This window comes from Ictalurus furcatus, chromosome 5 (genome assembly GCF_023375685.1).
Source record: "Ictalurus furcatus strain D&B chromosome 5, Billie_1.0, whole genome shotgun sequence".
NCBI classification, from domain to species: domain Eukaryota; kingdom Metazoa; phylum Chordata; class Actinopteri; order Siluriformes; family Ictaluridae; genus Ictalurus; species Ictalurus furcatus.
In genome coordinates, this window is record NC_071259.1 from 21,628,959 (window position 1) to 21,655,148 (window position 26,190).

Below are 26,190 nucleotides of genomic sequence, written 5' to 3' on the forward strand. Positions count from 1 at the left end.
AACAAACTTCTTTTCGGTGATGATACAAAAAGACAAAAGAGGTTTTCTCATGCCGTCCATTTTCTTCCACACACTGTCAATAGTTTCCGGCAAAAACCACTTGAACCACACCGTGTCATTCAGAACTAGTGCGCACAATCATTTGAGGCAGCGCTAGTTTTAAGCAGGGCTGCAGCAAAAGATTATTTCAGTAATAAAATACTCGGGCAGCTATGATTTTGATCAACCAATTTTAAAATAAATTTTAAAAAATAAAACATGTCGGTGCATGCTGTAATAGGACAACAATCAATAACAGGGTGATCTGATGCAGCCTGGTACAGTTACTGTTACCACCAGTTGGTTATTTCCTTATAACAGCAGATCTCAAAGTGTTTCATTTCTTTTATACCACAGCACACTATTTTTATTTTGTTTTACTACACGTCATACTTTATCAGTTAACAGTTACATTTAATGTTGTGGATTGGCCATGAAACAAGTTAGAACCCGTCATAACAGCTATAAACATTTGTTCCTTCACCATCCTCTTGTCCTGTCATCCAACAGCTTGTCCTGTTACTGAGAAACCGCAAAGCCCTCTGTCCTAAAGACTCTGTCAGACACCTAATGTTACAGCTTTACCTCTGACTGTTACAAAGTACTGGCACTGAAGACTCCTTCTAAAAATGCCAAATAAACAAGTCCTCATAGCGAACTTCACCATATCAATGATTGTAGGTTTTTAGTCTATTTATATGGAGTGTCTGCCTTACAAGTCCCTGTGTACGTTGTTACTACAGAAACAATAATGCATTAGAACGAGCACCTTAATATAAACCTAGCAGTCTGAACTGTCTGGGAAGTACTGTTATAGAAAACTAAATCAACACCTTCTGACCTAAATTGAGTATTTAACAATAATATAAATGATTTCAGTTAAGTTGTATTGATTGTGTTTAATTAAATGCGTGATTAGATCATTACATGAACTCACCGGACACTGTATCAGGTAAACTAAGCATGTATGCACACTTAATAGGGATGCAATAACTGACTATAGCCTGTTGTGGGTTAGGGTTAGTTACAACTCTACAAACATGCAACTTCTCCTAATGATGATTTATGAGGAAGTGAAGGGGCATTGGGGACGTGTCTATAAAATGACTGACAAGAGGGCATTCAAAATCAAAACAAGCATTACGGACTAGAAGGCAGGTTTACAAACTAGGTTTTTGTTCTGGCGATGTAACACAATTGTTCTGAGACAATGGCTTAAACTATTATTTCTATATAATTTTCCACATTATCTGTACGAGTACTTAATTTAAAAATATTGACTATTGCACCTTTAATCCATTTGGTCATTCTGGATTGGAATGACTGCTGCTACGATCATTTTCAGCTGTACAATGTTAAAAATAAATCTGTTTGAGATTACGTAACATTTCAAGATAAGTGCGTAATGATTTCAGCATGCGGTTTATTTGATGTGTCCATTACTTGCTAGCCTCTTAAGTAAAAAAAAAAAAAACAAAACAAAAAAGGACTGAGCGTCAAGTGTGTCTGGACTGATCAAAATAGATTTCAGGTGACGAATCATTTATGGAAATTCTGTAAGAACAAACCAGTGGAAAGCACAACACCACTCACTCTCTCGCTGTTCACGCTCCTTTAAAATGGCATCCAGCCATTTTTGTTTGTCTTCTGCATTCTTGGCCATGCACACAAACCACTTGTTTTTGGCCGTGTTGTGAATCTTCCAGCCGTTGGTCACAGTGTAGTTGTTGCTATGATAATCAGCTGGAAGAACAAAACAAAACAAAACAAAAAAACAGGTTGAAAGTTCACTTTTATTTAACAAGGACCATATGATACCAATATCACATGACATATGGAATGACTTTATTCAAGCAGAGAAATGCAAATGTCAAACTTGTTCTGGAAAAAAATAATAAAAAATTGGTTTTAGTAACACTTTATTAAGGAAAACATGAGAAGTTAGTTAAGGTATTGGTATCATGGTATTTGTTATAAAGCTCAAAACAGACACTTGTAAAAAGTTTATTCACCATGTATTAATCTTTGCAAGTGCTTATTGCATATTATCAATAATACTACATTATAGCAATAGAGGTAGTTATGAATAAAGTCTAATGCATACTGAATAAACCTTTACAAGTTTATTAAACAAATAGCAAGACATTTAATAACCCCTTATTTGTGTTCCTTAAAATAAAATGTTACGATGGACTTTAACAGGAAACATGGCAAACACATCACACACTACACTGCTGCCAAACCTATTAACAAATTCAAAAAGACTGGAAGTGTTTTTGAGAAGTGGACTTTCACGAACACAAACTGATGAAGGCACAACCGACGTGGTGCTGGCAAACACAACTGTATCAAACTACTGTGATATGCAAATTTACAAAAGTGGACAATGATTTATAATGTACTACATAAATGCAAATGTAAATAAGTCTTTGTAACGCTTTATGAAATCTCTAAATAAAAACGCAAACACAGTCTCCTATGCATGGAGACCTTCTGAGACAACCTGCAGTTATACCTCAGTAATAATGACTACACTGAAACAACAACTTTTTTTAATTTCATGTCTACACTATTATATGTAGTGTAGTGTATAACATACAGTATATACGTATATACACACACAGATACATTATATATTATATATATATACACACACACACACACACACACACACATACATATATAGCCACACAAATATACACACACATGCATTTATATACACACACACACACACACACACACACACACACACACACACACACACACACACATATATATATATATATATATATATATATATATATATATGTGTGTGTGTGTGTGTGTGTGTGTGTGTGTGTGTGTGTGTGTGTATTTATATATACAGCTTTTGTTGAAAATGTGACATCTCTGTCTCATGGGTCGGCTGTGGCTCAGGTGGTAGAGCGGGTTGTCCACTAATCGTATGGTTGGTGTTTCGATTCCCGGCCCACGTGACTCCACACACCGAAGTGTCCTTGGGCAAGACAATGAACCTTAACTTGCTCCTGATGGCAAGTTAGTGCCTTGCATGGCAGCTCTGCTACCGTTGGTGTGCGAGTGTGTGTGAATGGGTGAATAAGAAACAGTGTAAAGCACTTTGCAGAACTGCTAAGGTTAAAAAAGTGCTATATAAGTGCAGACCATTTACCATCCCTCAAAAAAAAAGTCACCACCATAACACTGACATTTCATTATATGTAATTATGTAATACATAATTATATTGTAGTATCTTACTTTTCAGTATTAGTTGGGTTTCTCCATAAATGGTCACATGATAATATAAAAAAATGGTCTCACTGACGCTGAGCTTGTGTACTGTAGATGCTGAGAGTCTATACAAGTTCAAAAGGTCATATCCGTGACGCGGGGACCGTCTTGTTTTAAAAGCTTCCCAAAGATAGACACATTAGTGCTGTGCTCTCGTGGTGAGCCATTGAATTGACTCATATCTGTCGTTTTGTTTCTAACAAGATTGTGATGTTATGCTGAAATAAAACCCAAACTTTTCTAATTTCTAGCCATGAAAAATGCAAAAGGTTTAAAGAAGGAGAACAAAAGGTGACAACAATGATGACACATTTTTTTAAACTACCCCCTGTCATTAACCAGTGTGATCGTGTGTGTGTGTGTGTGTGTGCGCGTGTTTGAGGGTGCATAGAAAATGTAGGTAGAGGTTTCAGCCCTCAAGCCACAGCCTGATTTTATCCCTCATTTGACAGCAGGTAAATGAGGTGGAGTGGGATGAATTAAAAATGAGCCTCTGTAATGGGCAGCGGGTTAATGTCGAGATCGTGAAAATAGATTTGGGAGCACTAAGAGGCCTCAGGTAGGGCTTTTAGCCCATTTGAAATAAGATGGGAGGGAGCTGACCACTAAATCGTGACTGAGTGGAGGTTAACGGATAGCTCGGCATCCAGGCAGCCTGATAAGGGTGCAATTAGGGTAATTGAATGAGAACTCTGGAGTGAGACAGAGAAAGAGAGGTGAACGAGTGAGGGCATGTGAGTCAAAAAGCATTGCTCAGTGCTGGTGGCTTTAGGGTGTTTACAAAGACGTATAATATTTCGGAAAAGTCTCGCAGATGAGTTTCCTTTCACCACAGTGCGGTTGAATTCTGGAATCTGACTGATCCGAAGATGGCGGATAATTTTCTGTCACGGCAGTGCTGATGGTAATGCACTCAACCAAAAATGTGATCGTTTCTATGGTAACAACTCATTTACAGGGACGTGTACGGCACATGCTCTATGTAATCTAAGACTAATAATAAGTCAATTAAAGGTGTTGTTATTTAAAAAAGAAAATGAATAATCATTAATATGGTGAACTTTTCTATAAGATAACATTTATAGGCCAGTGTCAGCATAACGGACAGTAAGTTATACGTTACGGGAAGGCCTTTGGAGGAATTTAGATTTCCAGCTGCAATTTATTTTGTCTTATTAACTTCTAGAGAGAGAGAGAAAAAAGATGAGGTTGCTGAGGGAATGACTGTTTATGGAATGTAGTAGGACTGCAATCGCCACAAACAGATTTGCAGTCATGTCTCCATCAGTGAACAGTTAATAGTTTCAACAAAATAGACTTCATCTGAAAACAATGAGTTTCCTTTTTACACAATTGCACTATCTGACCACATAGTAAGTACACAGTTACAAAAGGGAATTCTTTATAATTGCACTATTCGTTGACACCCAGATGAGGATGGGTTCCCTTTAGAGTCTGTTTCTTCTCCTGGAAAATGATATCTTGAATGTATATAAAGCACTATACAAATCAAATTGAATGCAATTGTTTATAGCTGCTACAGCATATGTGATAAGATCTGACTTTTTTCATGGACGTTCCATTAAATGTAACTATTGATGCATCCATTACTTGCTAGCCACTCCTGAAACGTTTGAACAACAAGTATGTCTTGACTGATCAAATTAGACTGAAGGTGAGGAACAATTTATGGGAATTTTCCAAACCGATTCCGAAAACTGTAATGAATTTCCTGGTTACACAATTGCACTTTTTGACCACGTAGTACACGGTTATAGTTATTTATAATTGCACTATTCCTTAACACACAGATGAGGATGGGTTCCCATTGGAGTCTCAAGGTTTCATCTGGGTGTCAACGAATGTTCCATTGAATGTAACTATAGATGTATAAAATGTATGTGGTGTCATTCATTAAAAAAAAAAAAAAAAAGGCACTCTAACAAGTGCAAAAAGTAAAATTCTGTTTGTTCTTAAGTTGCACTGAAGCTGGTTCAGTTACTGTGTATAATGATACGTGACACAACCACACCCTGGCTGCTGATGTGTACCAGAACTCACGTGTGTGGTTTAAACTGATCCTCCGATAGCTGTTGTTCCTACTGTGACCGCGACATGCGCAGACGCCCCACCCCTTAACGTATGTTGAAAGTGAGAACAAGAGCTGTTAATTCTCAGTCTGTACAGATTTCAAACAGCACCACACCCATCATCTGATACTGACACACACACACACATGCACAAGCACAAGCACAAACACAAGCACACACACACCAGAGGTGTGAAACTGAACGCCGCTTTGGAACGGATCTTTATCAGCACACGGGTGTTCGCACTAATGTTGATTCAGTTTCCGGGCGTATTTTTATGCTGCGCTTGTGGCTGCTGTGAACTACAGCACAATAATGTGGCGTGTAACAGATTGTACTTTGGTTTGACACATTTCTTTTATTTGGTACAGAAGACAGAAGACGGCCGGACGTACCGGTTCCATCTTCAACATTTTCCACCTCCATCACTTCCGTGTTGATTCGGCCACGGAAGACGTACAGCGGGCCGTTGATAGACTTCGTCCTCTTGGTGGACTTCTTCCCTGAAACTCTGGGCAATTACAGAAATAAAATACAATTTTTTAAAAAGACTTAGTGGAACATTCTCACATTTAATGTCCTTAATGTCTCTCCAAAAGATGCTTCAGCCACAACAACGCTATAAAAGTAAATGATGCACATGTTCAGGACTAGGGTGGCACGGTATACCGGTACGACGGTAGTATTGTGATAATAAAGCGTCAAAATACGGTAGTACCGTAAGTAATGTTGTATTTGTGGCAGTTAATGATATTTTCGCTAAAACGGCACATCTCACTGCTTTTGCAGAATACACAAAGGTTAGAGACACTTCATTTAACCTAAATTCTTTACCTTAATCATTAAAGATTTTCTGTTTGCTAGTAAGCGAGCTAACGCTACGCTAACCGTTATGTGTAAATACAAAATTTGCCATAGCGGGCTAACGTCATGCTAACCGCTGTGTGTAATGATGCATTCAAATCCTCCTGTGGAGTTCGTATTTACGAGTTGGGAAGTCGTAATTACGACATCAGGCGCGTTCAGGTCACTTTGGTTGGCGCAAGATGGCGGGTATATCGTCTCTTAATTAACTGCAAAAAAAAAAAATACAGCAAGGTTTTTAAACTCTACTTCTACAAATGAAGAACTTCCTTTATGTTTTTAATCAATTTATGAAGCCACTGTAAACTTTATCGTTACATATTATATTGTAATTGTACAATGCTATTGTATTTTGTGCTGGAAACTTGCTTGTTTTACTGTAAATAGAAAAGCCTGACAAAGACACGTTAAGCAGTTCACTTGAATTTCAGCACACATTCAATTTCAACAAATTTAGCATCAACTACAAGGGTTGCATCCACCGATTCCGCCATGTTTTCTTACTGACGCTCCCCCAACTTGGAAACTTGGGGCTCAAAGAAAATCCTGACAGAGACAGAGAGTTTCCCCGCTCATGAATACGACTTTGTGGTGCCGTTCATGTGCATTCAACTCGTAAATACGCTCTTCATGACATGACTTGAATACTAAATACTCAATACTTAAATATTAAAATTAGCCGGAGCGAGCTAATGTCATGCTAACCGCTGTATGTAAATTCTAAAATTAGCCATGTTTGCTAGTAAGCGAGCTAGCGTTTCCAATTGTATGATTTTATTTGGAGTTCGTTTCCAAATTCAGTTATTTATTCCACTCACATGATTTCATTGCTCTAGGGAACAATAGATGAAATATGTGGAACACTGAATCAGTTTCATGTCAATTGTATAAGTGTTCTTCAGTTTTTCCCCAATAGTCAGTTATTCATTCCCATTAATGAAGTACTCAGAGGAAAATTCGGGTGGTCTGTTCACATATACATCGATGTGTTTCTGTAAATTTGCTTCATTTTCTAGATTTGAATTATGAATGGACACAATACTGCATGGTATCATGACAACCCTATTAAGGACAGAACTGGTCCTTTTGTCCTTATACACATGCACCAACAATACCAGTAACTCAGGCACTATAGGAAAGTGTGAGTAATTGTTGTTCTCTAACCTGGACTTCCTCTTGCAGTACACGAGAAGGTTATCGAACAGGAAGAAGACCCTTTCCTGAATGTTTCCTGCTGAGATCTTCAGCAGATTGCCATGGAGGAGCAGCTCAGTACAGATATCGGTTAGATTTGTTCCCTGGATAATGATATCAGAAAAACATTAATCACAGGCACTTGTAGTAATTCCATACTTGAGAACTCAGTGTGAAACTTCAGATTAAAATACATCACAAATAACATGTCATAACCTGCTGACAGTATTGATTTTGGCCATTCATTGCTTACAAACCTTCCCCTATTAAACTTCAGAAAAGTTACACTGAGGTGGACAGAAAAATATTTGACAGAGCACTAACATATTTTCTCTGCAGCTATAAACTACATTTGAAATCAGAAAAAACACAAAGATGGTTTATTTCAGAATACAGATCCTTTCATAGATGTGTTCATTTAGGTCTGAGATTTGTATCGGATTAATATTTGGATGCTAAATCAAAGAAATTCAGAATGATACTGTTGGGAATTAATTGTGCTGGCTAGGGCAGTGACGCGAGTGTGCAGGGAAACTGTCGCATGTATAATGCATAAATACTATTTATATATATATAAATATATATAAATATAATATATATATATAAAATAGTATTTATGCATTACTTTTTATGGATGCACAAAAAGCATTGAATTAAACTATAGTCCTATATTAATAATATATGTTCTGATGTGTCTGTGTATTGGGTTCTTTTCAGTCTTATATAATTTGACAAACAGTTGTGTAAAGTTTTAGTCTGAAGTTTATATTTGTAACACTCAGTTTGTGGATTTAATTTTAAATAAACAAGAAAAATGGTACTGAAAGCTTGCCCCGCCCCCATCCGATTAATCGAAAAAAAATAATAATAAATAATCGGCCAACTAATCGATCATGAAAATAATCATTAGTTGCAGCCCTAAGTAACATACAATTACAGTTGCACACAGTAGTTAAACTCACAGCTTCATTATTAAAGGAGACGCGGCACAGACGCAGGTAATTCACATGCGTACAATCTTTCTCTCTCTCTCGCTTTAATAACTATTTATTATAATTCATTCAAATAAATGTAATATTATCGCACTACTTTATCTCTGTGTATGATTTAGAGCGGGCAGAATTCTACATCTAACGACCCGTTTATAAAATAAGTAACAAATATTAACCATTATTTTTATCTTTTCGGTTCAATTTTGCACTGCAAACATCAACGACAGCTTTAACTCGTCAATGCTAGAGAGTGAGCACGGTATAAGTGGGATAACCCATGGGTGGGTGTGTGTTACACAATTTCAATGCACTCCACAGAGGTTCTTTGCCTTCGTGTCACGCATTAAAATCATGTAATGCACACCTAGCCGTGGATTATCCCTTACATATATATTATATTATATATTAAAACCTATCTATTGATATATTTTAATACTTATCTTAAAACTGGAGTGAAATCATTGCTTAATAGCAGAAACCACAGATTCTCATTTGTACAGAACATGGCGCTTTTAAAAAAGCCTAAAGTTAGGTTTTCTCAGTCGGTTTCTTTCTGTACAAGCCCCACGCTCTGTCCAGCAGGAAGCACAGGCGTTCAGGATTGTTTGATGTCATGAACCTGCACAAGGCTTTTCACCGTCAATAATTGATTTAATCCAGGGAGAATGTTCCAGGCTGCCTTTGAACAGGATGTGATTTTCCATGCTTTGCAGGTGTGTGCGTGAGCCTGAGACTCCATTTTGTCTCCTTAATCGGTGGTGTGTCCGGATAGATCGATTGCAGCAGCCAGTACGATGTCTGCTCTTGATTCTGCACTCTCGGTCCATTAGAGATTATTTACATTAGGCTCGATAGAACCTACTTGATTAAAGCACTTAAAGCATACTAGCGATCTCCTGGAAATATCAGCCTGTACAAGGCCTTCAACACCACTTAACACGACATAAATCATACAGCAGCACATTTGCTGATGGCATTACCTTGTAAAATGCACATGGAGGCAAAATGCAAGGAATCAATGTATACTACGTGATGATTTCATAACCGTGGAAATTTTAGTAAAGCCGCGTGTCTCTCCTGCATGTGCTACAATTCTTCAGTCAGCTGGCTTTGCTGAACCATAGCACACAAGCGTCTGGACTGGAGCATAATGGAGCTCTGTTGTGAGCTGGGTAACACACTGAATGGGGGGACAGTGAACCACTGTGAGTGACGACGCTCTATAGGAAATAACACAGCATGCACTGCCACTGAAAACTAGCCTAAAAGTTCCCAAAACCAAAAAAACATGATGAGAAATACAGGATCGTAAATGAGAAGAAAAGTTGGAATGTGCACACACAGAGAGAGGGAGAGAGAGAGAGAGAGAGAGAGAGAGACAGAGAGAGAGAGAGAGAGAGAGAGAAAGAGAGAGAGAGAGAGAGAGAGAGAGAGAGAGAGAGAAAGGGGTGGCATACAGTAGCATGTTCTGGGGAATCAGCTGATCTCCTGGGTAACAAGCTGACTCTCTTGCATTAATGCTTCCTGGTTCTTTTTATGGTGTTTCTAAAGAAAATGTCACCATGGATCCAGTCTGCAGCAAACAAGGAAATTCACCAACACTACATAATCTCAGAAAAGAAAGAGACTTTTTGGAACTTCTTGCTTGCTGGATGAACCTCATGTAGTACTGTAATCCCAGAAGGTGTACTTTTTATTGGGTATCACTAATGAAAAATGCACACCAAAAAAAAGGAAAAATCCAAGGCACTTCTTCTGGTACAAAAGTTAAAAAGCCATTATTGTTATTTGGCTAGTCACATCATGACATACAAAATTTAAAGCGACACTGATGCATTTCAGCACACAGCCTTCCTCAGAGTGCGTTAGAGACCTAAATGAGTTGCAGGTACAAGTGTAATTAAGTAGTCAATGGAGTTTAAAAGATCCAAGATCTCAAAGTGACAGTCTCACCACAATATATCACAAGACAGTCAACATGCATGTACAGGAACATGCAAGTACGCACGAAAAAAACAACAACATATATACATACACATAATGTGTAACAATAAAGGCTTTTTACCTTTTGTGCCAGAAAAAGTGTCTGGGATTGTTCCTTTTTTGCACTACATAATCTCACTTAAATAAATCAGACTACCGCATACTCAAAGGGAAACTCTGACCTACTAAAAGTTGTACTCGTGTGTACACGTGCTATTCTTCGCAGTCATCTGGCCAGCACCTAACAACAGTGGTGGTGTTTTGAGGTAGAAAGTTTCAGGTGGCGAGGTTTTAAATACACTGCCAGCCTCTCTAGGTCTAACAATGTGTTCGAAACGTTATCATCACACGTACAAGCAAAAGTTATGGCTCTTACACTTGTAGTATATAAATATATGCATTATGGATGGGAGGACAATTAAACTGACCTGAAAATAAACACACACACACTAGCACTGTGCATTGTGCACTGACCTCCCAGCCCTCTATGTGGGATTGGAGCTGCTCGAGAGCCTCCAGTTTCTCCATCTGCCTCTTCGTCTCGTTGATGTTGGAGCACACTTCCTTCATGGCCTGCAGAGCTTCCTCCACGGCCGGGTAATCCGCATGCTTCTTAGCCGTCCTTTTCAGCAGCTCCTACAGTGGACGCACAGTGCACGAGCTTAGTGAGAGGAAATCGACCTCAGACGCACTTCTGCGCGTTCTGCTCAAAATGACGTAAAAACAGCTGGCAGAAAGAAAGAAGAAAGAACAAAAGAAAGAAAGAAAGAGAGACACTGACACGTAGACAGATACACAGACAGAGACATGGACAGATTAAGAGATGGAGACAAAGAGAAACAGACAGACAGACAGACAGGGACACCAAAAGACAGACAAGCAGAGACCCCAAAAGGCAGACAGACAGATCTAGAGACACAGACAGATAAACAGATAAAGAGACAGACAGCCAGAGACACAGAGAGAGATACTGACAGGCAGACAGAGACAAACACAGAGATCCAGACAGACAGGGACACAGCAGACATACAGACAGGTAGATTGAAAATAAGTAGATAAATAAATAATTAAACAATTAATTAAATAAATACATGAATGAATGAAGAGACAGAGAGGTGGACCAGACAGACAGATGATGAAGAACAGATATGCAGAAACAAAAACACAGTGAAACACAGAGATAGACAAATCTAGATAAACAGATAGACAGTTATATAGACAGACATAGAATAGAACAGAGAAAAAACATTTAAAAGACATATAGCCAATCTTTCATTCAGGAAACCCCTGTAAGGTACCTTGAGCAGGAGCGGGTACTTGCAGATCCTCTGAATTGGCGAGAGCAGGTAACACTCCAGAGGAACGTCGGTGCTCTTCTTCCCTCCCAGCAACATGCAGTGCTACAACAGAAACACACACTTAAGCCCAGGAGTTTGTATTTTTACCTGTGCATACCTTATGAGCACATTCACATAAATCAGCTTCACATAACATAAACAAACTCTCTGTTAACTTTAAACATCCCTCTGTAGATATGTGTTTGAGCAGTGCTCACCAGTAAGAAGGTGCGGATGTGGGGGATCTTATTGAGCTCCATCAGCAGCCGGAGAGCTTTCTCATGGTTACTACAGTATTCTCCATACACTGAGAAGCGGTCTCTCTGGATCGGGGAAAAAAAACACAAAACAGTCCATCGGTGCTCTAAAAGAGTTTACTTCTGTACTGTACTTGTAAAACAGGAATGTGTGTGTGTATGATACATTGCCAGGCCCCACTCAGCATATTTGCTTATTTCACACGCTGTAATTAGCAGCACTCTAAATACAGCTTTGATGAATTGTAATTACTCCTTTCACTGAGACCATAATGCATTGCAAGAGAGTTTGAACATGCTTCATATTACTGCTTTGGGAATGAGCTGCTAGACCTAGCATGGTTGCTGCCAAATATGCAGAATCTGCCACATGTACCCTGTCCAGGGTGTACCCCGCCTTGTGCCCCATGCTCCCTGGGACAGGCACCAGGTTCCCCGTGACCCTGAAAAGGATAAGCGGTATAGAAGATGGATGGATGGATGGATGGATGTTGCCACATGTTGTGGACTGTAAATAAGTTTGGAATTACAGAAAGAAAAATGAAACAATATCAGAAAACAAATACATTATTCGATCTAAACAGATAATGTATTCTAAAAATGCAGGCAGGAATACGAGATGCGCTATTGTTCATAATTTTTTTTAAGAAAGCGTGCTAGAAAGGTTCACAGGGGTCTAATCTTGCATCCATACTAATTCCTTATGTCTCTTATAGTTTGTTTGTTGTGTTCGTATACCATCTGTCCACCATTTTTATTTCCGATGGAAAAAGCTAAAATGTTCAGCCTACAGCACACAACTTAATATAGTATACTGCTTAGTTTTGTTAAAAATGGATGTAAAATGTATTCTAATATTTCAATAAAGAGAAAAAAAAAGAGTAAAAATTGGTTGTTTGATGTATTTTATGTACCAGGATTCATACTAGCTTTGTTAGCAGATTAGCAGCGCAAGCTAACTGTACCCAGCTACATACGCTCACCAGTCACCATCATCCATATCTATATAATCTTCTTCTCATTAGGTAAACACAAATTATATAACAGACCAATCAGTGTGGAAATTGGCTGTTTGATTTACATGTAACAGGTTTTGTATTAGCTAGTAGCAAATTAGCATTGCAAGCTAACTGTATTAGCTACAAATACTCTCCAGAGACACCAACGATCTCTGCTACTTCTTTCCAAGTAGGGCTGAGCGATATGACAAAAATATCATATCATATCATGATACTTGAGGAGATTTCTACGATACGTGATGCAGATCACAACATATAATTTAGCTAACAAACTGTCTGCAAAACAGTAGTAAATGAAACGGAAAAAACGCTAAACTGAGTTTGAAGACAATTTTCATTAATGCCTACAAAGAGAAAGAAGATTACGTTTTTTTTTTTTTTTTTAAATGAGGTCAAATCAACAGCATCCATTCAATGCCATTTAAGTTTTAAATATTAGAAACCCATCACCATACCAATATCATCTCAGAAAAGTGTACCGTGTAATCATTTATCACAATATTGATATTATATCGATATATCGCTCAGTCCTACAGTGCTGTGAAAAAATATTTCCTGATTTCTTCTGTTTTTGTGCATCTCTCATACTAAATAGTTTCAGAATTTAAAATATAAGACAAACCAAAGGCAACTTGAGTAAACACAAAATACAGTTTTTAAATAATAATGTTATTTATTGAAGCAAAAATGTTGTCCAACACCAACTGGGCCTGTGTGAAAATCTATTAGTAATAGTAATCTATGTAGGTGCCAATTACCCAAAATCTGTGAAACTGTTAGGGATGCACCGCATGTTCGGCAACCGAAATTATTCAGCCGAAAATAGCAAAAAAAAAAAGGGCAGAATAAATTTGACCGAACGATGACGTGTTTGATGACGTGAGAAAATAGCCTAGCAACCAGAGTGAGACGCGCGAATGTCACAACCTCGATGAGGGGGCATGTGCATGCACGAGCTACGTGCACGAGCTACGTGCTCTTCGGATGTTTACTGTGGACATGTGGGTTTGTTTTGTTTCTGTTCCGGAGCATGTTTCTGTCACATTGCGAGACGTGAGAGAGTAGAGTACGGAAGCAGGTAAAGACGTATTTATTTAAGGGCAGGCAGACAAATCCTAATCCAGAGAAAGTAGTCAAGACAGGCAAAGGGTCGGGCTAACAGCAAACAGGCATAAACGGGGCAAAGCAGGAATCAAAGTCGCGGTCACAGAAAACTGTGTCAAAACACAAAACAAGAAACATGAACTAGTACTATGGACTGGGAGCGGAAAAACCAGCGGGGACTAAATGAACTGATCTATAGTTTAAACTAACTAAAAGACAATGATCCAAAGCATAGGAGTAAATCTTTGAAGTAAGTGAAAGACTGATCTCCAGTTATCAGAAGCATTTGGTTGCAGTTATTGCTGCTAAAGGTGGCACAACCAGATTTTAAGTTTAAGGGGGCAATTAGTTTTTCGCATGCGTGATATGGGTGCTGGATAACTTTTTTTTTGCTAAAAAAATAATAAAATAAATAAAAACTGTATTGTGCGTTTACTCAAGTTGCCTTTGATTTATGTTTTATTTAGTTTGAAGATCTACAACTATTTAGCACGAGATATACACAAAAACTCAAGAAATCTGCAAACAGGGCAAATACTTGTTCACAGCACTGTGCTTCCGAGCTTTATGTCTTTACATATATGACAGGATAAAATGAAAGCACGATTATAAGAATTTCAAATGTACACAGGAACTAACTGCGGGTAGGAAGTAAAGTTTGTGAGAGGGGAAATAAAACAAGGTCATATCACAAGTGTCATACGAGTGTGAGGAAAACATTCGTTTAGATTTGTCACTCTCTCACTTTGTTACTTTGTCGCCTAGAACTGAAATTAGAGGGGGAAGGATTCATATTTTTTAATAATAATAATATGTATAGTTTGTTAATCCTTTTGGTTTAGGCCACGCCCATTTCTGGTTTAAATCCGACAAGAAATAAGAATATTTGAAGCATTAAACAGATACAGTGCTGCACTGTTACACCCCCATTTTTTTCCATTGATGTTTCATCTTCAAGACATGGAAAAAAAAAAAAAAACATGAAATGCCTAGTGAAATCTTTCTTTAAGTTGTTGGCAAACATGCCCCACCTCCCTTTTCATTCAAACGGTAATGAAAGTAGCTTTGAGAAGGAGACTTCTGTTATTCAGTACAACACAGGAATTGAAATTGAATCTCAATGAAGTCTAAACTGAGGCAACCAAGGATGTAAAGCTTGAAGAAAACAGGAAGTGGTACACATGAGCACAGCAGGTCATGGGTGTGTACCATCACCCTGTAGTGTCTCTTCTGCCCAACGTTCTAGCCGTTAGCATACCTGCTTACCTCAGGGCTAACTGACATATTTGTATACTACGGTCCAAAAGTAAGAACTGTTTTAGATCATCGTTTAGACGAAGAAGAAGCCTTTATGTGTCACGTATACCTTTAGCATATCCCAGCTTGTTAGGAAGTTGGGATCATAGCACAGGGTCAGCTATGATATTTAACAAATACTCTGTTATTCAAAAATAGGCCTATAGTATTAAGCTACAGGAGACAATTTTGCATAAATGATGAGATATTTTTAACCACAGACTTGTCACATTCTCAGTTCTGATTGGTCAGAAGGTGTTGATTAATTGTGTTAATTGTGTTGATTCACAAATCACAGGTTGATATGAATTACTTTACTACAAACTGTGCTATATTTTATTGTATACTTATTGTGGATTCTTTGTATGTTTTAAAACATAAAAATGCCAGCAACATGTTTCTCTTTTAATTGGTCACCCGTCTGTATGTCGAAGTAATGTAACGTGACAAAATTGCATTCGTTTTAAGTACTGAGCTATTCTATTCTACACAACTGATAGCACTGAAGCCGTGAAAGCTGATCAAATGAAGAGAAACGGAGTAAATAAAGGAAAGTTCTTTGTAGACTTTTGGTGTGTTCTTTCAAACACACTGGGACGTTTAGCTCCTAGAAGCCTTGCTCATCTCCTACAAGTGTCAGGACTGAGGTCACTGAAGGTAAATAATGTAGGGAGGTTTGATCAGATCATGAGTAGATGAGCTGCTATGAGGAAATGTCCAATCTTAATGTTGTAACCGTGACTGACGTGCTTCCTCTATGTCTGTCTCTCTCTCTCTGGGTCTCTGTCTATCTATCTGTCTGTCTCACCATATCCGTCTTTCCCTCAGTCAAACTCTCCCTTTGTCCATCTCTCTGTCTGTCTGTATGTCTCTCCCTCTCTCCCTGTAGCACCCTCTCTCTCTCTCTCTCTCTGTAGTGTCCCCCTCTCTCTCTTGCCCCCCTCTATCTGTAGTGACCCCCCCATCTGTAGTGACCCCCCATCTGTAGTGACCCCTCCCTCTCCCTGTCTCTCTCTCTGTAGTGACCCCCTCTCTGTAGTGACCCCTCCATCTCCCTCTCTAGTGACCCCTCCCTCTCCCTGTCTCTCTCTCTCTGTAGTATCCCCCCCCGTGACCCCTCCCTCTCACTCTCCCTCTCCCTCTCTCTCTCTGTAGTGCCCCCCGTCTCTCTCTGTAGTGTCCCCTCTCTCTCTCTGTAGTGTCCCCTCTCTCTCTCTGTAGTGTCCCCTCTCTCTCTGCAGTGACCCCCCCCCACCCCTCTCTAATATGTGGCAAAGGATGTGAAGCTCTCATCTGTTCTGCCTCTTCCACTTCTCCATTTCCTCTTATGGCAAGTGTGGTTTTCAGGGTGTGTGTGTATATGTGTGTGTATATGTGTGTGTATGTGTGTGTGTGTATGTGTGTGTGTGTGTGTGTATGTATGTATGTATGAGAAAGAGTCTGTGCATCATCATGCTTACAGTGTTTAAAACACTGTAGGCCTCAAGACCCAGTACAACACAAAAAAAACCAGGAGCCTCTAATATGCATGTGTTATGTCACAGAGGCCAACATCTGTTCTAATTTTTTAACACAACGCAAAAAAAATACAGTTTCATTGTATTTTTACAATATATCATTTCCACAGTGGCAAAAACACTCCAAGTTTTAAACCTTAAAGTGATTCTGTAACTTTGGGCTGAGGCAGACATTTTAAACACTGTACACACCTGCATCTCTTATGTCCTGATATTTATATCATTGGTAGTGCTTTCAATCCCCTACAACTCATATTAGTGTAGGATGATGTCATCTTCAAAAGTATCATTTGTATTGAATTCGTGTTCTTTTTTCCTAACGCAGTAAAAACTTTATATTTGTCACGTATCAGGAAGCTCTGGACTCCACTTCCCATCAGCCACTGCACTACATGTCACATGACCACCTGCACCTGATTCACGTTTTGGTTAATGAGCACTCGTGTATATATAGCCATTGTCTGCACTGATTCACTGTCTTTCGTTGTCTTAGACTCCCATTGTTCATGTCTTGATGTTTGTTTCTTGCCACAGTGTGTTTCAAGGTTGTCATAGTGTATTTGTTTCTTAGTACGATTCTTCAATAAAAGTCATTATCTGCACCTGCTTCTGGCTCAACCTCGAATTGTGACAGAACGAAAGACCAACAATCAGGAGCAGCAGATCGCCAAGATGGATAACTGGGGCTTCAGAATGCCACCAATGTTAGTGGAGTACTTTGCCACGTTGCGCCAACAGTCGGACGATTACCAAGCTGCGCTACGAAAGCAGCAGGACGCCAGGAATTACCTGGGCTTCAACTTACCGCCTATGTTCATGCAGGACTACGCCATGCCACGCCAACAGGAGGAGGAGTCCAGGTACAAGGGGGAGTTTGTGTTCAGTACAGAGTCCCAGCCCGGGACCGACAGGGTGACCTCAGAGCTTGAACCTGAGCCCCACGAGGTGGGCTCACCTGCCGAGCTCCAGCAAAGGGTCAGCGGGGAGGCACTAGCACCAGGCTTTGATGTCCGAGTCCCAGTCAAGTCTCAAGTCCCTAAGGTCCCAGCCAAGCCTCGCGTCCCTGAGGTCCAAATCAAGTCTCGCGTCCCTGAGTTCACGTTCAGGCCTACTGACCCAAATGACCAAATGCCGCTCACGCCCAGCCAAGCTCCGCTCACGCCCCAGTCCGCCGACACGCACCGCCAAGCTCCGCTCACGCCACAGTCCGCCTTGCAACACAGCCAGCAAAGTAACCTGAGCATCTGGGGCTTTCCACTGCAGGGGAGGCACACCTTGCTGCGCAGTCCAGAGGTGAAGGCTGGCCCAGAAATTTTTTTGGCGGGGGCAATGAGGACAGCAGAGCTCCAGCCTGAGGTCTACGGGGAGGTCTCAGCTGTGGAGCTCTCACCTGAGGTCAACATGGCGACCTCAGAGGGACAGGCTGAGGAGGCTGTCCCGCTACCATGCACAGCCGAGGAGGCTGTCCCGCTGCCCTGCACAGCCGAGGAGGCTGTCCCGCTGCCCCGTTCAGCGGCGGACGTCGCTCAGCCGCCCCGTTCAGCGGCGGACGTCGCTCAGCCGCCCCGTTCAGCTGCGGACGTCGCTCAGCCGCCCCGTTCAGCTGAGGTCGTCGCTCAGCCGCCCCGTTCAGCTGAGGTCGTCGCTCAGCCTCCCCGTTCAGCTGAGGTCGTCGCTCAGACTCCCCGTTCAGCTGAGGTCGTCGCTCAGACTCCCCGTTCAGCTGAGGTCGTCGCTCAGACTCCCCGTTCAGCTGAGGTCGTCGCTCAGACTCCCCGTTCAGCTGAGGTCGTCGCTCAGACTCCCCGTTCAGCTGAGGTCGTCGCTCAGACTCCCCGTTCAGCTGAGGTCGTCGCTCAGCCCGCTTGCTCCATGGCAACTAGCGTTCCCCTCTTCTGCTTCGAGGAGACCCACGCTCCTCTCCCTGGCCGCACGGGGGACTTCTCTCGGCCTTCCAGTTCAGCTGGGGACGTCGCGCCGCTTTCATGCTCTGCCGAGGAAATATCTCAGCCCCCCTGTGCCATTGTAGTAGCCGCCCAGCCTCCTGGTTTTGCGGGGGACATTTTCTCCAGGGGGCCAGGACCACCAGATGGAGGACGTATAATTTTGGGCGCTCCAGGAGTAGCGCCCTTGGGGGAGGGTTCTGTCACATATCAGGAAGCTCTGGACTCCACTTCCCATCAGCCACTGCACTACATGTCACATGACCACCTGCACCTGATTCACGTTTTGGTTAATGAGCACTCGTGTATATATAGCCATTGTCTGCACTGATTCACTGTCTTTCGTTGTCTTAGACTCCCGTTGTTTATGTCTCGATGTTTGTTTCTTGCCACAGTGTGTTTCAAGGTTGTCATAGTGTATTTGTTTCTTAGTACGTTTCTTCAATAAAAGTCATTATCTGCACCTGCTTCTGGCTCAACCTCGAATTGTGACAATATTTATGATTTATAATTTATTCCTGTGCCAGTTCACATCTTCATTTCTTTATACATCAGCAGCACTTGTGCATCAGAACTAAGGCAAGAAGTATTTAGACTAAACTCTAAAATACTCCACTGGTAATGTACAGATTGACTGTATATGAATTATACAAATATTTCAACATAAAATTCAATCTTTTTTTTTTTATGTGAAAGCAGTCCCCCTTTGAGTGCTTTGTCCGGTCAGTAGAAGAATTCAAAGCATCAAAGAGGCAGAAAAGCAGATCCGATTTCTCACCCTGCCACCCCGAGAGCAGAATTCCAACCCAGACGGCTTGCTTTCAATTTTAAATTGAATTTCTAATCTAAAAGCTCACACTTGGGTCTAAAATAACCCAAACGCTTTATTTCTTCCTCTGACAGACTCTTTTTTTTTTCCTTTAACGCACTATAGGTATATTAAGGGTCTTCACGTTGCAGCTAGTAATCACAATAACATAAATATTCACAATGATGTGCTGCAATTAATCACTAGATTAAAACTCCCCCCCCCCCTTTTGTTGAGTTATTTTTAGATTTTTAGCTCATTTTAACCCCTGTGTATGCTGCTCATTTCTTTGAAGAGGTGCACAACTGTGCAAAAGCCTCTTCTTCGTGAATTATGCAGTGACTCATGCATTCTGGCTTGATGTGGGCTAAAATATACCTCTAATACCCAGGTTACGTCAGCAGGGCAGACAGTTGAAGTAATAAGCCTCAAGCTGGGAAAAAAGTAGAAAAATAGTCAATGATTTTACTTCACGTGGGCAGGATACAGACTCGAAACACTAAGCCGCACATGGACACAATGTTGTAAAGTTGAAATCATTGAGTTAAAATGATTTGGGTTAAATGCTGGATTTCAGACAGCCTGAGTGGAAGGTTTTGTTTTCTTTTCGTGGGACCTGCTGAGACCACAGCACTGTTATATTCTCAAGTTCAATTCAATTCAATTTTATTTGTATAGTGCTTTTAACAATGGACGGTGTCTCAAAGCAGCTTTACAGAACCATATAAACACAGGATTTATCCCTATTGAGCAAGCCGGTGGCGACGGGGGCAAGGAAAAACTCCCTAAGATGATATGAGGAAGAAATCTTGAGAGGAACCAGACTCAGAAGGGAACCCGTCCTCATCTGGGTAACAACGGATAGTGTGAAAGTAAAATAAAGTTCATTATGTTTTTATATGAAGTCTGTTTGTTGAACTAGACCTCTGTCTGATTGGTCAGAAGGTGTTTGTTAACTTTGTATAAATAGTAGCTCTGATAGTAGATGGGCTGCAAGGCAAATCACATGTTTATATTAATGTCCTCGATGGAACAGGCCTGTCATGATAACTACTTTTGTTGGACGATATATTGTCCCAGACGTAATTGCGATAAACGATATTATTGTCATTTTAAGACCATTTAATGTCACTGATATCATCATAACATTATAGCATAATAATGCAAGTACACCCTTTGAAAGAGCAATGAACTTTTCATTCTTAAGAATATTCAGACATTGAAATTGGAATATCTATCTCTCTCTCTCTCTCTCTCTCTCTCTCTATATATATATATATATATATATATACACACATACATATATATATATATATATACATATATCTCTATCTATCTATATATATATATATATATATATATATATATATATATATATATATATATATATATATACATACATACACACATACACACACACACATACATACATACACACACATACATATACACACACACTAACACTATATATATATATATATATATATATATATATATTAAAAAACCACAAAATAAATCAAAATAATTTAATATTTTAGCATCTACACATTAGACACCCATTTTACCTAGAATTTCCAGAAATGTATTCTTGACATTTTCTCAACCGATTTCTTGAGGAATCCCCCTGAGACCCTTTCTAAACAGTATTAAAGGAGTTCCCACCAATGCTCGACACTTACTGGCTGCTTTTCAGAATATTTCACTCCAAGTCAACCGTTTAAAAAAAATATTCTTTTGTAAATAAAATGTTAGTTTTCTAATGAAAGAAATGAATATGTTGGCACAATTATATTTTTGTCTACAACACCGATTTCACACATTTAATCATAAACCTTCAGATCAAAAGGTTTTTAAGATCATGAGAAACATTTCAGTCAAGTGTCCCCAAACTTTTGACAGGTAGTGTATATATGCTGAAATTTTCTGTGAGCAGATGCTTATTTAACATTTATGGAAGGAGTCTCCAGTGTCAGTGCTGTGTAAAGCTGTGACTATGTTTTCTGACACAGGAAAGTCTTCAGGACAGAGGCCTTCAAGGTTTTTGTTTTTTTTTGTCTTATTAACTTCAAGAGTAAGGAAAAAGAGAGTGACAACGGTGATGGTGAGAGAACGACTCTTTATAGCTGCTATAACGCAAGTAATAACAGAAACTAACTTGTATAACAAACTTCCACAAAAGGGATCAAAAGTATGACGTGTTCTTGAGTAAATAAAAACTGTAACAGTTGGCAATTTACTGTGGTATAAGAAGAATAGAACACATCAAAACAAGCCATTATTGCAATTATTAAACAATTATTGGAAACTTATGAGTGATACCAGTATCACACTACGCGGTCATTGATTATCTTCCCATAGGATCATGCCCCATTGTTGTTTATTCCAAGGTTAAAGTAGATCACTGTGATCCCACAGATCATATATATGCAGAAAGCTAACAGTGTAGCATATTTGAAACACATTTCAAACATTAGGTCATTAAGATGAGACTCACAAACTGGAGGAAGACGTGGCCGAGCGCGTGCTGAGGCTGAGGCTCGGGCTGCAGACTGGCCTCCATCGCTGAGAAAAACTCCCGGTGTACATCCAAGATCTCTTCAATGTTGGAGAACAAGATCTGAGAAAAGCCGAAAAACAAGGAGAAGTGTTGACAGCACGTCTAACATTCAGTACAAAGCTTTATAGCTTTTGCATGTCTTGGGTCTTTGGTGTATACACATTTGGCCTTTGTACCTTGACTTGTTCCGGTGTCAGACATTGCTGATTTTCTCCCATCTGTCTGATCCTCTGGAGAAAGGCCTGAGGAAAAGAAAGAAAGAAAACACATGGTTATAATGATGACATTTTTCAGCAACAGGATGATGAAACTCTTGATGCTTGTGATCAAAATATTTTTTGCAATAAATTAAAACAAACTGGTAAACCCATGATGTGTCACCCATGATGTGTTAAAGATTTGATTTGAAGAAAAGACTTGATCTATTATATGGATCACATCAGTCAGATAATTAATATATAAAAAAAAAAAAAAAACATGAAGTGAAAACTTCTGGAACCGCTGAGATTTGTCCAAAAGCTCAAAAACAACATGGTTTGTTGGCAATAGAAAGAAAGAGAGAAAGAAAGAAAAAGAAAGAAAGGCAACAGTCCAGCATTTCCATCCATTTTCTGTACTGCTTATCCTACACAGGGTCGCGGGGGAGCCTATCCCAGGAAACTCAGGGCATAAGGCAGGGGACACTTTGGATGGAGTGCCAACCCAATCACACACACACCTCTCACACACACACACATTCACACACTACGGTCAACTTGGAAATGGCAATCAGCCTACAACGCGTGTCTGCCCTGGAGGAGGGAACTGGACCCTGTACCCTGAGGAAACCGCTTAAATCACTGGGAGAACATGCGAACTCCACACACACAGGGCGGAGGGGTGGATTCGATCCCCTAATCCCGGAGGTGCGAGGCAAATGTACTAAGCACTAAGCCATCGTAGCCCCCCTGTGTACACACATGCATATTAGAACACACTTACGCATTAATAGACAGATCATCATGTTAGTAATTATTATAAATTAGAAAAAAGGGGAATCTTATACTGTGTGTGACATCCGTGTCATGCTGCTGTCACATGATACAGAGAGAGAGAGAGAGAGAGAGAGAGAGAGAGAGAGAGTATGAGATGTTGAATGCACCCACATCCATGACTTTGTGTGGGCGTGTGTGTGTGTCTCCCCTGAAGAAAACGACTCCGCCACTCAAAGCCTGCTTCTAATTATGGCTCTGTAAAACTATTCTCAGCAGCTGGCTCCCTCTCTGTGGCGTACACTCACTCCAGCCTGCATGTGTTGAATTACCTGACACGCTCCCAATCATCTCGGATGCTGCAATGCTCAGCACGAGCAGTGCTGTCTCTCGCCTTTTCTACATCTGTATGCTGTGTGTGGGCTCGTGTCCATGTCTGTGGCAGATCATCTCTTAGCCCTTCTCAACTGTAAAACTCTCAGTGTCTCCCTCGGTGTTGTGTTTTTACTGTACTGACTTTTCACTATCCGTGCCATTTACCACAACAGCGTGACGAGTGCCACGTTGAGGACTACCACTCCCCTGCCCCTGTCGTGCCAACCCTTTCAGCCCTTCCCTTAATGACAGACTTCGTCTCCCACTTACACGGCGGCCCAAGACACCCTGCACACACGCTGCTCCTCTGGGGGCATTCACTCCTGCAAATTATCTCCCCTTAAACCAGCTATTAGCATTTTTGCGTTTTTTAAATCCTCGGCTCGGTGTCTTGAGTGCTCTGGCATGAACGTTTAAAGGGCTGAGGCATATCGGCGGATGTAAAGCCACCTCCTGCGGTGTCTACACTGTATGTTAAAACATAGAGGAGTTGCTTCGCAAATTGCATGCTTATTTAATATTCTACACTATTTTTGCGCATGTTTAACTGCTCAGTATGTTCACGATGAAAACTACTACAAGGATGCCACAAAGAAAGCAAGCATGGAGGTCAATAAACTGGCCATTATGTAAAGAATAAAACGTAAGCATATATAATCAAAACAACAGGGATGTGATGTCACCCTGAAGTTGATTATTTTCCTATATAACAACAGCACACCCTGAAGTGTTTTCCTCCTCTTATAACACGCTCATACTTTTATCCGTTGATAGTTTTAAGATTTAATATTGTGGAACATCTGCGAACAAGTTAGTTCCTGCTCGTACTTATGTTATAAACAGTATTTGTATTACCAACCTCTCTCTCTCTTGAAGCTAATAATAAGAAAAAAATGCAGCTTGTCAGATAATTCCGAAACCGCAAAGAGCAAAGTCCTGAAGATGTTACCTACGGCGGAACATTTTAAAGGAACAACTTTACCTTAAAGCGCTGAGAGTGACTGATGTCCTTTCAAAAAAAATAATAATTAAAAAAAGCAATAAAAGCATTTCTATTGTAGCAATAAATGATTTGCTACCATAGAAATGATATCGTATCAGAATTAGTGCATTGATATAAACCTGTGATTTACCTTGCAGCTGATACTACATCACAGCCATACTGTTAGAGAAAATCAATCAACACCTTCTGACTAATCAGATTCGAGAAATCAACAGCACAGTGGTATAAAATGAAGAAAAGAAAAAAAACCCAACATGTAGCACAGCAAACACTGTTGCTTACTTTCATGCTAAAAATATCTTAGGAAATGAAAATATCTTGAATATTGCTGAATTTTTCTAAATGAAATCGTCTTGTTCTACTAGCAGATTTATTCTAGAAATTGTCAAATTGTGAACAACACAAATTTTAAGCGTGAAATTTTTGAAGTTTTTTATTTATTTATCAGTAAGTGTTAAAAAGTCTTCTGTTTGTTTTTATCTCAATTTCATTATGAGAAATATTTGATCAAATCTGTTTTAGATACTAATCTTCCAGCTTAAGGATTAGATCATAGTACTTCATTTAAGACATTTAAAGATTGCTTGTGTGTGTGTGTGTGTGTATATATAAATACAGCCCCATCATTACATCCTGAAAAAACCAAAAAGGTACTTCTCAAAGTACGACATGCCCCACTCCAAAAATAAAGCAGTGGATATACTCGTTCGGAACTAAACATAGAATCTCAGCTCCCCAGAGTAGAATAACTAGACACACGCTACTGATACCCGATTAAGACGTACTCCGGCGTATGCTGGTTACAGCACTATACGCTGTTTTGTGAGCAGCCTCGGGCAGGGTGGAGGGGATCCGTCCTTCAGGCGTGCGCTAATGAAATTTCCCATATGGCAGATCCAACTCATCCTGACTGGAATCATCCATGTGTGAGGTGGCCAAAAGAGCCGCAGGGCCGAAAGCCAGGAAGCTGAGCATCCGTAAAAGCCCACAGTGAGAGAGGAGAGGGTGGGCGGCAGCTGCGGTGGGCATGAGACAGACATCCTACCTGTGACCTCACACATGACTAACCTAAGCCTAATGTGCGTGTATGAGATAATTACACTGGAAACTGTATGAGGAAACATTTGTTTATAGCTATAACAAAAGTGATACTAGGCCATCATTTAAATGCAACTATAAATGGATAAAAAGTATGATCTGTCTTTCTTAAATTTCTATTTATTTTTTTAAACGGAATCGCTGGCAAAATGGCCAAGGTGCAAGCGGAATAAAACACCTCAGAACGTTAAAGTCCCCATGAAATCAAAATTGAAGTTTTGTGGCCTTTATATGAATATGTTAGCCTTAAGGTTATCTATAAATTCGTGTGCTCCAAAACAAGGACAAAATTCGCATTTAGAACAGTTACAGTCTCTCTCTACTGCCGATACAGATCAAGAATTTTGACGACATCGTTCTGCACTTCAGCGTCTCATCAGATTTTCTGTCCAACCATGGGCTAGTGAATGCGTCTTTGGCTGTTCGAAAGCACGCGTTTTGATCAGTTTCCAGT

The 26,190-nt window shown here is 40.0% G+C and overlaps 1 protein-coding gene across 1 annotated transcript in view; it reads right to left on the reverse strand.

Moving 5' to 3' along the window:
• prex1 (phosphatidylinositol-3,4,5-trisphosphate-dependent Rac exchange factor 1) overlaps positions 1–26,190 on the reverse strand; it is a 94,335-nt gene that overhangs the window by 43,810 nt on the left and 24,335 nt on the right. Inside the window, exons 2-9 of the mRNA XM_053625208.1 lie at positions 22,466–22,531; positions 22,227–22,349; positions 12,007–12,111; positions 11,750–11,851; positions 10,926–11,087; positions 7,447–7,580; positions 5,814–5,929; positions 1,633–1,782 (exon numbers count right to left, since the gene is read on the reverse strand). Of these exons, the coding sequence (XP_053481183.1) occupies positions 1,633–1,782; positions 5,814–5,929; positions 7,447–7,580; positions 10,926–11,087; positions 11,750–11,851; positions 12,007–12,111; positions 22,227–22,349; positions 22,466–22,531 (958 nt within the window). The remainder of the gene's footprint in view (positions 1–1,632; positions 1,783–5,813; positions 5,930–7,446; positions 7,581–10,925; positions 11,088–11,749; positions 11,852–12,006; positions 12,112–22,226; positions 22,350–22,465; positions 22,532–26,190) is intronic.